Source organism: Carettochelys insculpta, chromosome 15 (genome assembly GCF_033958435.1).
Source record: "Carettochelys insculpta isolate YL-2023 chromosome 15, ASM3395843v1, whole genome shotgun sequence".
In the NCBI taxonomy this organism is placed as follows: Eukaryota; Metazoa; Chordata; order Testudines; family Carettochelyidae; genus Carettochelys; species Carettochelys insculpta.
The window spans coordinates 23,120,266-23,136,430 of record NC_134151.1 but is presented as its reverse complement, the minus strand read 5'-3'; the positions used below and the strand labels follow the sequence as shown (position 1 = coordinate 23,136,430).

The 16,165-nt window shown below is 43.6% G+C and overlaps 1 protein-coding gene across 1 annotated transcript in view; it reads left to right on the top strand.

The window, feature by feature from the left end:
* Positions 1-15,929, top strand: part of SLC22A4 (solute carrier family 22 member 4) — a 55,244-nt gene extending 39,315 nt beyond the window's left edge. The window contains exons 6-10 of the mRNA XM_075009782.1: positions 1,330-1,430; positions 3,342-3,556; positions 4,158-4,340; positions 9,707-9,842; positions 12,412-15,929. Of these exons, the coding sequence (XP_074865883.1) occupies positions 1,330-1,430; positions 3,342-3,556; positions 4,158-4,340; positions 9,707-9,842; positions 12,412-12,493 (717 nt within the window). The 3' untranslated portion in view covers positions 12,494-15,929. The remainder of the gene's footprint in view (positions 1-1,329; positions 1,431-3,341; positions 3,557-4,157; positions 4,341-9,706; positions 9,843-12,411) is intronic.
* The last annotated feature ends 236 nt before the right edge of the window (positions 15,930-16,165 follow it).

The window sequence follows — 16,165 nt, the reverse complement described above, 5'->3', positions numbered from 1 at the left end:
GTGAGCCGTTGTAGCCATGAGAAAGAAGAGCTCTTCCTTTATTTCATAGTTGTGGATCAGCTGCACATTTAAAACTTTGAGACTTTTTCTGGCTCCAGTATAAAAGTCTGTCTTTCATCACTGCCTCCCACCTCTCAAATTAAGTGGCAGTACAGCTGTCCCTGCCCCACTCCCCACAGACTGCATATGGCTGAGCCCAATGTCAGCCACTGCACTTGCTGTTGGAGGATTCCTGCATGATATATGCTCTGCTAAAGCTCATGAGAGATTACAGACCAACATTCCTAGAAAGTGAAAACTTCTAGCTAGCCAAACAAGAATGGCCAAGGAACTAGTAGCTCAGCTCTGCATCCCCAGGCAGGCCAATAATGTGATACAACCTTCCCCCTGGGACTGAGAGATTAGATCTGTTTTATGGCCATTCATTCCTTGGCTGGCCCCTCACCTGACGCTAATTTGGTACAGTTGTGGCAGTGGCCTTTGTAGTAATGGCACCAGTCTAGTAAGCCCTACACTGAGATCACCAGATCCTTTCTTCCTCCTAGGCCACTAAATAATAACAGATTCTGGCCACTGCCGATCCAGGCAGGATATATTGCTCAGGTGGGAGCCCTGCCTCCAGGCTCTGAATTATTTGGATCCAGAAAAGAGGACTTTGTGCATGCTTGAGTGCTTGGAGAGGGTCTGCTTCCAGCACCAAATGATGTCCAAGCCTCTGCTAACATGGGGAGCAATAGTGGTAAATATCCCAAGAGTAAGTAATTGAGTTCAGGATTGAGATCTGATTTCCCTTGTGCTGTTGCAGCTGGTCACTGCTGAACAGTCAACAGAGCCTGAGGAGTCTTTGTTTTCCACTGATCTGTGCGTTCTAAATAGAGAGAGCCGTGAATAGGCAGTATACAGGAATACACAGGATACAGGCAGTATACACCCGTGTTGGTGAGACCTGTGCTGGGAGTGCCCTTTTGGGCACGAAGGAGGAGTTAGTGTCTTTCCCTCTTAGATTTTCCATTTTTTGACTTGCTAACTGATTTTTCAGATCAAATTGGTACTGGTGTGTCAGTGATGCCCTGTGGCACAACTAAAAGTTGCTGCTGGGGGTAGAGTAATCAAAACTCGTATGAAACCCTTTTGCAGAATTGGTTGTGTGGCAGTTGTGTGGTAGGGTATCATGTATTTTCTGCCCTAGGAGTGGTAATACTGGGTTATATTTTCATAACCTCTGTCCTCCCATGCCTGTGTGTTAAGACTTTTGTCTCATGGATTAGACTGATCTCTTTTGCAGATAATAGAGCTATTTTGATTTTGGGGTTTTTTTTTCCTCCTCAGATGCAGGATTTGAAGCTTCAACAGCAACAGAAAGCTTACATTTTCGATTTGTTCAGAAACCAAAACATTGCCGTTGTCACTGTTATGTCATTGATTTTGTGGTAAGTGGCTATGTGATCTGAAAGTCCACGTAAAACAAAGCAATCTGTTTGTCTGCTGTGGTTTTTTTATAATAACCAATCTCCTAAACTAGGACCTATTTTAAACCTGGGAATCTGCATAAGGTGGCCAAACACCTGCAGTAAGGTGCATGCATCCCGGTTTAGGCAGGTAGACGTTTGTATACTTAGTGTGGATGTATGCGTGTGGCTATATTTGTGCACTTAAGTGTAGATCCAAGTGCATGGTAGCTGCTTTGATGATGAGCACATCATCATGATGATATAGCACATTGGCTACTAAAAATGCTGCTGTAAAAAAAAAAAAAAAAAAACGAAGTCCCAGCCTGAACCTGACAACATCCATTTGAGGTGAATATTGCTTTCTTGGGAGTGTTGTGGAAGAGGTCAAATGGGTTATGCCAGGCCACACAGCAGGCCAGTGACAGAACAAAAATTAGAACCTAATATCTGACTTCCAAACTGTGCGCTGTTCCTCTGGAGCAGTGTTCCTTAAGCCTTTTGAGACCACGGAACACCAAACAATAGTATGTTTTATGCGGAATGCCTATGAGCAAAAATTGTCAAAAAAGCCCAGCAATATATATAGCAAAACCAGTTTGAAGTAATTTAACCAGGTATCAGCAATGAAGAAGTACAACTGTAAGTGGTTTTAATAACAGAAAATACAAACCATCCGTGTACTTTTCCAAACGCTTGAGGCACACCTGTTAGGTGTTCTCAGAACACCAGTGTTCTGTGGAACATAGTTTGAGACACTACTCTAAACTCCACTGCCTCCCATCTAGAGGAGCTAGCTAATTCCCTTTGAGTGAGACATCGAGATGTTCAGCATCTGAAGTCTGATCTTCCAGTTCTCTGCGGAACCATACATTGAAATGCTGCAGTGGAGCTTTTATACGTATACCAAGTATTTTAATATAATTTGCTCTAGGGAGCGGTTCATTAAAAATGGGGTTGCAGACGGCACACTTTAATGAACTGGAATGTTTTGGGACTTCCTCCTTCATTCGCTCTATTGTTAATGGCTCCATCACAATGAAACACCATTATAAATAACGTCCAGTGAGCCTGTCATCTACTACATTATATGTAGGCAGGAGAGGTAAGGTAGGGGTCTGTGGAGAGGATTGTGTTTGTCTATTTTCAGTACATAAAAAGCTCCAGGGGCAAAAGACAAAGACTATGTCTACACTACGCAGCGTTTAGCAACAGGACAGTCCTGACACAGCCTCACTGATGAACGTCAGCAAGTGTGAATGCTGTTTGTCGGCACTTTTGTTGACAAAATACTTCCACCCCCAATGAGCAGCATTCGTACTTTCACTTGCAGCAGCAAAACCTGGTGTGTGGGAGTGTTTTTTAAAGCATCCGGGAATAGCAAAAGTTTTGTCAATCAAAACAAAAAGCAGTCAAGTAGCACTTTAAAGACTAGCAAAATAGTTTATTAGGTGAGCTTTCATGGGACAGACCCACTTCTTCAGACCATAGCCAGACCAGAACAGACTCAATATTTAAGGCACAGAGAACCATATCTGATTTGTCCTCCTTGCTTACTGTTTTTGGTTCTCTGTGCCTTAAATATTGAGTCTGTTCTGGTCTGGCTATGGTCTGAAGAAGTGGGTCTGTCCCACGAAAGCTCACCTAATAAACTATTTTGCTAGTCTTTAAAGTGCTACTTGACTGCTTTTTGTTTTGATAGTGTATAGACTAGCACAGCTTCCTCTCTGTTACTATTTGTCAATCAAGTATGAGTGAAGGCATACGTATAGAAACTGTGTTGTAGTTATTGAAATTCTTAACCTATCTTATCAATGCTGATGTTTGCTATAATGCTGTTTCATGATCTTGGGTAATACTGCAGAGACTTGATTTTTTTTATGCATCTTTCAGGATGTTAACGTCAGTTGGTTACTTTGGACTGTCACTCAGCACTCCCAACTTGCATGGAAATGCCTATGTCAACTGCTTCCTCTCTGCTGTTGTTGAGGTTCCAGCTTATATATTTGCCTGGCTGCTCCTCCGAACCTTACCTCGGCGATATTCAATATCTGGCACCTTGTTCTTAGGAGGAGGTGTTGTGCTCTTCATTCAGCTGGTACCCGCAGGTATGATCTTCAACTCATGACTTAAAAATAAAATGCATCCTATAGTGAAATCTAACTGTGGCAATAAAGGCTTTGAAATCAGAAAGTTCCTGGGTGAAATTTGCACTAAACCTCAGTCATTTGTGGTTTGATTTCTGAGGTTGTGTTCATACCTGCTGAGCACCTACAGGTCTCATTGAGTTCAGTGGGAGCTTGGGTGCTCCACACATCTAAATATCAAAGTATTGATTTGTTTATGTGTTAGATGACCAGCTCATAAAATTGTTTAAATTACAGGATACAACTGCATCTGAACTGTTCATCTAAAGTGGAACCTAAGTGCTTTGCTGATTAGAGATAAGTTTAAGCATGTGCTTTTGTGGTCTGCTGAATCAGAGCCATAATGCGTTTCAAGCAGGACAGGCCAAAATCATGATAGTACACAATAAGCTACCTGTTCAAGTCATAGACTCCACAATCTAGGGATGGAAGATTAACATTTTAATCTTCTCTTATCACTACAGAGGAGGAAAAAATGAAGTCTTTGGGAGGTAAAAGCAGTGGAAGTAACGAGCATGGGAACTTTGTAGCTTTATTGATTCTTATTTCATTTTAATTTCAGACCTTCACGTCCTGTCTGTCTTCCTGGTGATGCTGGGGAAGTTTGGGATCACAGCCGCATTCTCAATGCTTTATGTCTACACTGCAGAGCTCTACCCAACCTTAGTAAGAAACATGGCAGTTGGAGCTGCTTCCATGTCCTCCAGGGTGGGCAGCATCATTGCTCCTTACTTCGTTTACCTTGGTGAGATGTCTCCCGTAGTTTGATTTGAATCTAAAAGCATATGCGCAAACTGCCCAGAAAAGTGATCCCCAGAGAATGGTGCTGGCTACAAAGTCCTGGTGCTCCAGTGATTTTTAAGACAACTTTCCTGATGTTGTAACTTCAGTCACTGTCTGCCATTTGGGGTCATTTTGTTTTACACCAAGGAAAATAAGTGGTGTGACTCCAATTTTGTACAGGTACAACAGTGGTGACAGAGGGCCTTTAATTCGCATTGAGTGAGGTAGGTACTTCCAACAGAAGAGGAATAGTCACTTGCTCACAATCCAAAGGCCAAGAGGGTATAGCAAAGGGTGACGCAAACAAATAAGAGTGGCTGAGATGATACTTTGCCACATCATGATAGCGCAAACTTGACAACTAATGTCAGGCTACGTCTGCCCTTTCCTTGATGGTCGATGGCTGCTACGCAATTTTTGGTGCACCAATTGCGTACCAGAAATCGACTTTGCAGCCATCAACTTCCAGGCCTGTTTTCACAGCAGAAGGTTGATGGGCTCACTCTTCCCATCGACCTTCTTTAATCCTCACAGCTCGCAAGGAGTTCTGGGGTTGATACTGGCCCTGGAATGTGCCATTTCTTGCATGCATGAAATGGTGCCCCAGAAGATTGACCCGGAGCAGCCGGTCTTCTACAGCAAGTGTAGATGTAGCCTCAGACACTCCTGGAACTTGCCATTCTCAGTCAGCTAGTTTCCCCAGGGCATGATGGTGCAAATGGGCCTTCAGAAGAGCCTTCTATACAGAAGGCCTAGTGGTGGCCTGACAGATTAGCACAGGCAATGTGTTCATTCCATAGTGGTCAGCGTAAAAGAGCCCAGAGATTTGGGAAGCTGAAAAACAGGCAGATTCAGGTCAAATAATCTCATAGAATCTACACATCCGAATGTGGTCCTTCGCAACTATGCTGTATAAAGTGTGCCCAGTGGTGTGTGTGTATAGCATTTATCGAATTACTCACAGAGCTCTGTGTTAAGTGTATTGAGGCTGCAAAGCCAAACACTCAAAAGTAAGGAAATTCTGCCTTTTTGGACGTAGGTGCTACTACAGTCTTTAATTAGCTGTTCATTTGCCATTTTATAAATGGAGAACTGAGGCTCTGAGAGATTAAAGTCAAAAGCATCCACTCGTGTTGGGTGTGCCATTTGCGACGGCTATGTTGGTGCAACGGAGCAAAACATTATATACTCAACTAATCCGAGAGAGGTGAGAGCTTCTTCCTGTTGAACAGGTCAGCATCATTCCCTGGTGACTCACTTTCACTTCAAAACCCAAAGGGTATAATTTTAAATGTAGTAACGTTGTTCCTTGACTGTTATCCAGACCCACGCCACACAATGATTTTGAGTATCAGGAAGTTACAGGCTTTCAGCAGAGACCCCGCAAGCCTCTCTTTATGGATAACTATCATTAAAATGGTGTGCTAGGTTTAGTGAGTTTGTCAGGTCTTGAATCCTTTGCCAGTTGGCACCAATGGGCCTCTGTATGGACCCTCCACCCCTTCCAATCTGTCCCTCTCCTCCCACCCCAAGTCTCCCTTCCTAGGCTTGCCCAACCAGTCCCAGTCTCCTGGCTCAAACAATCCGAGCTTGCCCCAAACCCTCCCATGTCTTGCTTTCTAGTGTCCTTGATCAACCAATGCCACTCTCTCTTCTCTAGCTTCCAGTTCCAGTCTCCTTCCCCAGACAGACCCAGTCTCAGCAGGTGCCTTGTCCGAGTCTATTCCTTTTCCTTTTCTCCTGGCCTGCCTTTGTCCCCTGTGCACTCCAATCAAGCAGCTGCCTCCTCTGCTCTGTCTGAGTGCCAGCAGGAGAGTTACTGAGAGCACAGGCAAGACAGGCTCCTTGTTTTCAGGTCCAATACCTGGTCCTACCCTAACTGGGAGCAGGCGTTACAGGGGCAAATCCTGTAGCCCAGGGTTGGGCTGCGCTCGGCTGCTCTGTGAGTATGGTCCTCCTGCCGTCTGTCACAGGGAGGAGCTGTGACAGATTGAGCATGCTCAGGGAGGACAGAATCTTCAGAGGCTTAGCTGCTTCTAGCAAGACTCCACTGAGCATAGGTAACCTGCAGTTGTGTTCTAGGGGCCTATAACTCAGCCAGATTTAGGTGGTTATTTGCTGGGGTGGTGAAAGGCATATGCTGGACGTGAGGGTGACACCTGGCCCCCTACTCTCCCCTCCTCTTTCCTCCCCATTTGGGGACGGTAAATGTTCGCAACAAAACAGTTACCCTAACCTCCTTTGCTGAAATGGCTGAACCATTTTTGTTGAAACTTTAAAATAATACAGTAAACGCTTTCATATCCGGCAGCCCTGGGACCGGGAGGTTGCCAGATATTCAGCTATGCTGGATAATGGAGAGGTATACTTAGCAATGCATAATGCTGAAGAAAAATAAGATTAGATACTAAGAAACAAACAAAAACATATGCAAACTACTTTATTTACCAACAACAGTAGTATTGTACAGTGTAAACTTATACTGTATTTGCTGTGTTTATTTGTATTTACTTTCAGAAAACATAAATAAAATTTACTGGTGGTTAAAACACCAGTTATTTCAGAGTTCCAGGTAATGGGATGCCAGATATGAAAGAGTTTACTGTAATAATAAGTAATTCAGCCTGACACACACACCTGGAATGGAAAACTTCAGCCTGAAACGTTAATTTCTGGCAAAGCTGTAAACAGCTGAAAGCAGGATCTTGCCGTGGGAATTGCTAGGCGACCCAGCTGCTCCTGTAATAAATTTCCTTTCACTTTGCCATTCTTAGGTGACTAAATATTTGTATAAACATTATGGGCAAGATCTTTAGCTGACATTAATTTGCTGTAGCTCCAGTGATGATAGTAGAGCAAAATTTCCACGATGTGCCCAGTTGCTCTGTTCACATATATAATCAACTGCATATTTTAGAGAGTTTGTCTGTTGGATCAAGAACTCCTCCAGCTGGGACCACCAAATTTGGTATGCAGCTTCCTCTTGTAATTTAAAGCAGCATAAGGATTTGGTTGTGCCAGGGAAATGGGCTGTGCCTGGATTGCGATTGTTTCTCATAAAACCAAACAGAAAACAAACAAAATCACCGAAGTAGATACAGCCCTCAGAGTTTACAGAAGTTAGTGAATTTAGTGAGTTTAGTTGAGAGAAACTGGACCAAGATGAGCCAGAAAAACCAGATGAACCTGGACTAGGAGTGCTTCTAAAGAAACCTTACAGAAGAGATAAAATGGAGAAATATGGAGTTGTGCTCTGTTTTGTCACAGCTAAATCAATGCTTAAGGTTTGAAAACTAGAAGAACTTGTGTTGGAAACCAAATGGACAATAGCCTTTTTCTTTTTTTTTGTTAAAACATAGCAAATGGTAAGAGTTTATAGGGATGAAGAGAAGTAATACATTTGGTGGAATTCCCATTTTAAAAATGTACTAAAAAAATTAAATGGACAAATTTTAACAATCCCTTTTTTTAAGCAATCCAAAATAAAAATTAACTTCATAAAAATAACACTGTGTTGTTGAAGAATACAATCATTCAAACAAAGCATGTACATTTTCCTTTTACTTAAAAAAATTAAATCTGCTAATTTATTAATATATAAGGACTGATTCTGCTTTCTTGTGTCTCAAGCATTTGTTTTAAATGAGTGCAACTTGATTTACTTCACGGGAGTTCATCCTGATTTGTGATGATAGAGAAAGTGAGGGGAGAATTTCACATACACAGTCTTACCCGTATGTTTGAACATGGTAAAATTTCCAAATAATTTAATCCCGCTGCATGTTTCTCTCATCAAATGTTTTCACAACTCTTCGGCTGTGTCTACACTAGCCCAAAACTCCGAAATGGCCATGCAAATTCGCAATTGACACAGCTTGCAGCTGTGTGGCTTATCCAGATGGGGCTCCTTTTCAAAAGGACCCCGGCAACTTCCAAATCCCCTTATTCCTATCTGCTGTTAGAAATAAGGGGATTTTGAAGTTGCTGGGGTCCTTTTGAAAAGGAGCCCTGTCTGGACGAGCCGCATGGCTGCAAGATGCGTCAATTTCAAAGTGCCGTGGCTGCCGGCATTCTGATGAGGCGCTGAATATGTATTTCAGTGCTTCATTAGTAAACTTTGAATTTCAAAGTTTTGGGCTAGTGTAGACATAGCCTTACTGTCACAAAACTGGAGGCTTATGGCCAGGATTTCTGTTTATTCTTTGTAACAGAAAAAGGCCACTCAATTTCAGTCTCTTTGTGTTTGTTCAGCACATAAGGCAATGTGGCCCTGATCCTGCTCAGGATCCTTGAATGGTAATGCAATGCAAACAATTATTTGTAATAACACAGAGGATAGTCCTATAGTAAGGGAACATGTGATTTTTTTTTTCTCACCCTTTGGATTCCTTTGTCCCAGGGGCCTGCCTGCAGGACTTCGGCACTCTAATGGAAGAAGTCACAAATTTAAAATAGATAAGCTTTAGGTGAAGGTTGTGAGCTGTAGATATTTTTTCAGTTAAAATAGAGCCTTATTGTTTAGCCAGTTATTGGGCAAAGATGGAGGTCAAAGCACAAACGCTGGCTCTTTTTGGTGGTTGATCCTTGCTTTGCTCTTCAATCAGAAATAACATTTTCCTGTCCGAAGCACTTGTATTCTGCATCAAAAAGTCTCTGGTTCCTTGGTTTGAACCTTTGCTGAAAGATCTCTAATGTTCTATCCTATTGTGGGTTGTAGATTTTGCACCCTGACCAAATACTTGTGCACAAATGTAAGGCTTCTAGAAGTAATAGTGATTTTCCAGTTCCAAACCTGATCCTGACTAGATCCAGTGCACTCTTTCTCATATGAGGCCTGTTGCTTTCCCCTCTTCCGCTCAAGATTTTTTTTTAGATGTTAGTGGAGGAAGTTTGATTTTCAAGTTTTATAACAGTGAGGCTAAGATTTAAGTCCAGATGCAAACAGACTATTGAAGGGTCACTTCCTCCAACAGTGGTACTAGCAACTGTGTTTATCTTGCTGAGACATTTGTCCTAAAGTGAAGAAGCAGCAAGTAAAAGCTGTTAAATGGTACACAAGTGGTGCCAGAGAAGTAACTGGCAAGACAGATGAGATAGAGCTGGTGAGATGTGATCATCCCTTATTATAGTTTGGCATATTTTTAACCTTTTGTTAGGGTTGGCAGCTACATGAGTAACTCCAGTCTAGGATTTGCTTGCATTGATTTCTAAGTGAAAATGTTGGCCAGCAAATTATGCCACTTATATAACATAGCGATGTCCTAAATATTTATTCTATTTGTAACTGTTGGTATATAACTGATGTTGCCATGTCTTGCGTTCCACCAGATGCCTATGATAGATTCCTGCCTTACATGCTCATGGGAAGCCTGACTGTGCTGATAGGGATCCTTACCCTGTTTCTCCCAGAAAGCTATGGAAATCCTCTCCCTGAAACCTTTGAGCAGATGCTAAGGGTAAAAGGGTAAGTGGATTTCATTCTCTCCGTAGATCAGAAAAATATAGTTGCATCCAGCTCAGTAACATCACCCCATTACACTAAACAAATGAAAAAGCAATCGTGTAGCACTTTAAAGACTAACAAAATGACAAATGAGTATTTTACAGGCCTGTTCCAGGAGACTAAACTTTTCAGAAGGCCTCTGATTTTTCAGAATTGCTGAGTTTCTATTACTCCAATTGAAATCACTGTGGGTGCTCAGACTCTCTGGAACCAAGACCAACAGTGACTTGTACTAAGCACTCAAAAATCAGAATCCTCTCCTGAAATGTAACAGAGAGGAAGCCTGAAATGTTATCCTAAATGGCTCCAGTACTCACATTAGAGGTCTTCACTGTTGTTAGTGGGCTTTGTATACAGTGTTTAACGGACTTAAACATCTCTTGTTCTTTGGGAACAGTGTGGCCCAGTGGATTGTGGTCAAGGAGTGGAGTGTTAGTATTTATTATAGAAGTACAATCAGCTGTGTCAGGTGCTGTACAATGCACAACTAAAAACGTGGTCCCTACGCTGGGCTCGTTTCATCTTAAGTAGATGAACAACCCAGACTATCCCAGAAAGCACGATGTCTCTTCGATCAGAGTGAGCAAAATATGGCATGTAAACTGGAAGGAGCCCATCAAACATTTTTCTTTGCGCCCCTGTAGCCAGAGGAAAATGTCTCGTGGCGCAGTGAGGCACTCGGGCACCCTGCTTGCCACAGCACCAGCCACATCACTCCTGGAAGCGCCACGGCCAGCTTTTGGGACAAGCGTGTTGTTGAAGCACAAGACTTCTCTGTGTTTAGGCAGCTAACATTCAGCTTTATTGAATTCCGTAAGGCAACAGACGAGCCAAACAGGACATGAGTAAAACCAGGTCCAGCAAGGCTGCTTGATGCAGCTAACTCTAGTATTTTATACTCTTACACAAACAAAGCCCAGTGTCAGCGGCAATTAGCTAGAGATCGTAAATCACTTCTCAAAGAGAAACCATTATCAGCAAAGAGGAACAGGTACTAGGGAGCTGGAGCCTTGACTCCAAACAGTTCATTAACGCATTCCGTAGAGCTCATCCTTCCTGCTATTCCCAAACAGGTCAAGGAAAGTACAGGCTCTTGTGTGTGTGCAGAAGTAAGGGATGTGAAATGCCTTCTTATACAAGATGGTTTCCACAGTGTCTCTGCATGCTTCCTTTGAGGGGAGAAAAGCAGTGGGTTCCAGGCCCTGCCCCCACCCCCGTCCTGACAGTTCCCATTGGCTAGAAACTGGCCCATGGGAGCTGCAGGGGGTGGAGCTTGCAATCATAGGCATGTGCAAAGACCTGCTGCCTCCTGCTCCAGGAGGTGCAGAGATACGTTTGCCCCAGCAAAGCAGCAGCTGGCAGCTTTAAACAGCGTGGGGCCACCATGGCTTGCAAACAGCCTGCATACCTGAGTGGCCTACTGGGCCACCAGCCAGCAGCTACCTGTGGAAAGCAATACCCAACCAGGGCCAGAACCTGCACCTGGCACCCCTTTCCACCTTCCCCAACCCCAGGGCTCAGGTCCCAACCCCATGCTGGACCCAGATTCCTTCAAAGACAGCGAACCCCACTCCTGAACCACAGCTCACAGCCTCAGGATCCCCTCCTGCACCTAAACTGCCTCCCAGATCCTGCACCACCTCCTGCACCCAGATCTCTGCCCAAGACCTCACATTTCCTCCTTTAACAGAATAGAAAAGTACAGCCCAGGACCACTTACCAACATTCTTAGGGGGTGTCCCCCTACAAAAATTATTGCCCACCCCTGTTTTAGATCATTTTTAAGAGAGACGGATAACAGCCTTTTTTCATTGCGGAAGTCAGTTTTGAGGCAGGATTTGGAATAAGAGATTGGGAGCTGGATGCACTTGGATCAGGAGGAAGCCTCAGGCATGTTCCAACCACTACCACTGAATAGCTTTCCAGGCTTAGGGCAAGTCACTTGACTTCTCTGGCTGCCTTTCCCTGCATCTTTTAAAATAGGGAATATATTTGTATCCCTCACAAGGGTGCTGTGTAAATTAGACCACATGTGTGTTAGAGAGATAAGGTGGGAGAGGCAACATACCACCCTGTAGAGAAAGCGTTGCAAAGTTTTTGTGTTTTCCCTTCTGCTCCATTGAAGGGCTGTTCATTTAACAGGGTTGTTCTTGTTAAATACCTCTTTCTTCTTTGTTTGCATTGAAAGGAATTGGGCTGTACTCAGAAAACAGGATTTCAGTGTTTATAATTCTTTCCTTTTGGCGGAAAAAGAGCTGCTGCTATAATCTGAGACAGTTTAGAGCCCCTCCCGCCCCCACATGGCCCGCTCCTGCCTCCTGAAGCTCCTTCATGTCACTCCCACCCTTCTCCAGTCCAGAAGAGGGTCTCTCTACAGAGCATCACATCCTTTTGTATTGGGTTTTTCTGCAGTTGTATATGGGAGGATGGTTGCAGCTGCGTTATTTTAGGGGTTTTGTTGGGAAGCAGAATGTGGCATGTCTGGTTCCTGTAAAAAGTTATGTAGCCCTCAAATCTCCTTCATTTTCAGATTCAGAAGCAGGCGACACAGCAACCATGTAAGGAGTTCAAAGGAGATCGAAGACACCAAGACTCAGATTACACGGTTTTGATAAAGCAGTGCATCTCCTGCTAGGCTGGAGAAAGAACAAGGACTGCTCCTTGCAGGAAAAAAAAAACCTGGCTTGAAAGCTACTGGTGGCACATAAGTATGAACCTACAATCTCCAGTGCTGTTGTACTAGCTGTAGAGGCTGCCCCATACTTGATCTTTGGTGAGCTGGTTTTTCAGAGATTTTGAGCAGCCACGGTCTCTGTTGAGTAGAGAGCTCTGAGCATGCTGCACCCTTTGTAAACTAGTCTATAAATAAGCAGTGGGAGCACTGACAGCACTGCCTCAGTGGAATCTTCCACACACAAGCTGCTGAAAGGTGAATCGAAATACCAAAGTAAACAAGTAGCAAGATTCTAAGGCTGATCTTTTCAAGTGAGCGGGGGGTGCCCAAATCCCTTCGTCTCCTCCAAAAATCCCAGCCTAAGTCTTTAAAGGGTAAATCCTGGATGAAGTCTATGGCAGAATTCCAGCTGACTTTAAAAGGGACCAGATTTAGCCTTAAGGTAGCACACACGTGGACTAGAAATGACACACAAATACCATTTTAACAGATGTTTGGATTTTGCAAGGGTTGATAATTTTCCTCTCCCACTGAAATCAGTGGGCACTGTTGGTGCTCATTCCTCCAGAAAATCAGACCCTTCACAGTGGATGAGGAAGACAGCATTCTGCTTTGCTCCTGGGATGCCATTACCACCAGGAAAAGAAACACTGTGGCATTCAGAGAAACCACTTTTATTATGGTATAGGTTGCACCTCCCTGATCCAACATGGGCCGCACCTGAACAGTCCTGAACAAGAGAATTTGCCAGACCAGGGGAGGTCCCCTGCCTTGGGACCCCAAGCTCAACAGGCATCCTGCCTCCTTCATCCCTTGCCCAGTTGTTGCAGACTGTGGCCAAACTCTGGCCCAGCCCTGCACTCTCAATGGGGGGCGCTGGCCCAAACCCCAGCCCTGGCTCCTGGCTCCTTGCTGCCCTCCCACAGGCCTACCAAGGGACACCGGCCCCTGCCCTGCACTGCTCCTGACCCCCCAGCTGACCCTCCTGCCTGGATGCTCTGGTCCAGGACCATCCATGGTCTTGCTGGACCACGGATATTACCAGACCAGAGAGTGCCGGTTTTAGGAGGTACAACCGGTATAAGAATACAGTACAACCCCAGTTATCCATTTTCTCTGGCACTGCCCAGCTCCCCCAGCCCAGCAGGTGGGTTGTTGCTAAGCTGGGGGAGCTGGGCAGTGTTGGATAAAATGGAATGCTGGATAACTGGGAGTGGGATAGTGGCTCCCCCAGCCCTGTTCTGACAGCCTGTCCTGCAGCAACGGGCAGCCCATCCGAGGCAGGCGACAGCCTCCCCCAGAAAGCTGGCCCTGCGGCAGCCCGCCCCAGGGAGTGGGCAGCTGCAGCCAGTGTCAGGGAGCTGACTCCCACGACAGCTGGCAGCCTGCCCTGCAAAAGCCAGCCCTGGATAGCTAGCAGCTCTCCCCCCTCCCCTCATTATCCAATATCTAATATTTAAAAAAAAAAAAAGTTAATTCAGCATTATTAGATGAAGAGTCAAATGAGAGCACTGCTTACAGTGCAATCCATTTCAGGCTTTTGAACCAATACCCTGCCAGAAAAAAAAACAAACAGTGTTTAATGCTTTCTTAACAAAAAAAAGTTATTTTTATCTGCATACACATCTCCTGGCCAAATGAAATCTGTCAGGTTTCTGTTAGCTAACCACCATTATTCAGAAGGTGATATATTTCCCTTCTTTGCAGAGGGCGGGCAAATGGAGTATGCACCGGTTAAACCTGAGTCTGAAAGCCTAAGGGGGATTTGAGTGCTGCGGTATCTTGTGCTGGTTCTCAGTGTAGGAGTGACTTTCACTGTGTATGTTTAAACAAAGAGAGAACTTCATAACCTCTCACCTACTTGTGTAACTGCCCTGCATTGTCATCTGGACCTTGTGAATCTTTTTGACTTTTATGTTGGAGCCAGTTGTGGCTGACACGGAAAGATACGTAGTGCAACACAGCACATCCTGTCAGTAACAGTGGAGTGACCGTTCTTTCTGAAACTAAATCTATTGGGCAAAGGTATTCCAACAGAAATTAAATTTAAATGCAATAGGTTAATGCTGTCAGGCGCAAAGACTCTGGCTTGGAAAATCACACTTTTCTTTTGCATAAGTATTTTTGCCAAATTGATAATGTAGCAAAAAACAGCCATTGTCTCGGGCCAAGGTTCTATTTCATTGCTACCATCTCATCTCTCAACAGAATTCTCTTAATAAGGCAGTTGCAGTATTTAAAGATTTGATAACAGCTGTTTTTTTGGGGTTATTTTTTGTTTTTGTTTTTTAATTTAGAGGAAAATTCCTGTTGCATAATCGTTTAGATTCTGTTCTGTTCTCCTTCCACCCTTAATATATAAGCATGGGATACAGTTGTTTACATCAGAGGCAGAGACTGGGCTTGGTGTATTGTGGCTATGCTATTACAAAGCTACTTTCAGTAAAAAAGGGTCTACTTATTCTGTTTTATGTGATCAGAGACCTGGCTATTTCTGAAACCGACTGAAATATTTTTATACTCTTGTTACTTTTTAGGACTACAGAAAACTTAACTTAATCTTCTTATGTTTTTAATTAAAAATCAAGTTTTTCTTTATTTTGAAAGCTTGTTTTGATTAATCCATTGTTCTAGCATGTAACACTGGTACATTTAATGTAAATTATGTGTTAGCAACTTTTTTTAAAAATGGGAATGTTTTTGACATTAGGGGACTGTACTCAGAAGATTATGAAATTGCTATAACAGGGATTTAAAATGGTGAATAACCTAGCAAAAAAGGAGTCTCTTCAGCTGATGGAGCATTTGCAAGGATTTCTGTCCTCTGATAAATCTCCCAGGTTTGAACAGTGATGCCTGAAGAAGTTCATAGGGTGTGAATCTGTGGAAGAATCAAGAGGGTCCAAAACTCCAGTTACTGGCATTTATTATTATCGTTATTTTAATTGTAAAGCCTTCCTAAGAGAATGGCTTAGGCTTAAAATGCTGCTGGACAAGTTTTAATACACACTTGGTTTGGCCTAGCATGGCAGTCTTCATGAGATGTTGTCTGCCTGTCAAACACAGCCTTGTTTGTAACATTTTTCAAATGATTTCTAGGTTGGGGCTTACTGTGGGAACTGTATGAGCAGTCAGGGTACTACTAGTAAAAGCAGTGCTTTGTGGGTGGGGAAGGAGAGGATTATTTCCATTGATCTTACTGGGAGTTGTATTGTTCCTCATGTGTTCTGATAATCACACCTACCCTGCTGTGTCTCTACAATGTACCTGCCGCAAGATCCAAAGCTGGTTTGTTGGAGATTGCTGAGTATGGATGAAAATGTGGCAGGTGCCATTAGCTTGTTTTTCTTTATTATAATAAAAATCTGTGCTGACCCATTATATAACCTATTTTTCCTAGGGACTATACCTGAAAAGAGTAAGGTCTCCTACAGGTTTAAACCTTTCTGAAAGGAAGTCTCTTGCAGATGTGGACTAAATTATGTTTCAGTAACAGGCTGTCATGGCGTTAGGGATTTGTTTGAATATGCTCAGTGAGGTGCAAGTGTGGGGAAAGATACGTGAAATCTCATCTGCCAGCTGATGGGAAAATCCTGAAAAAGGTAGAAAT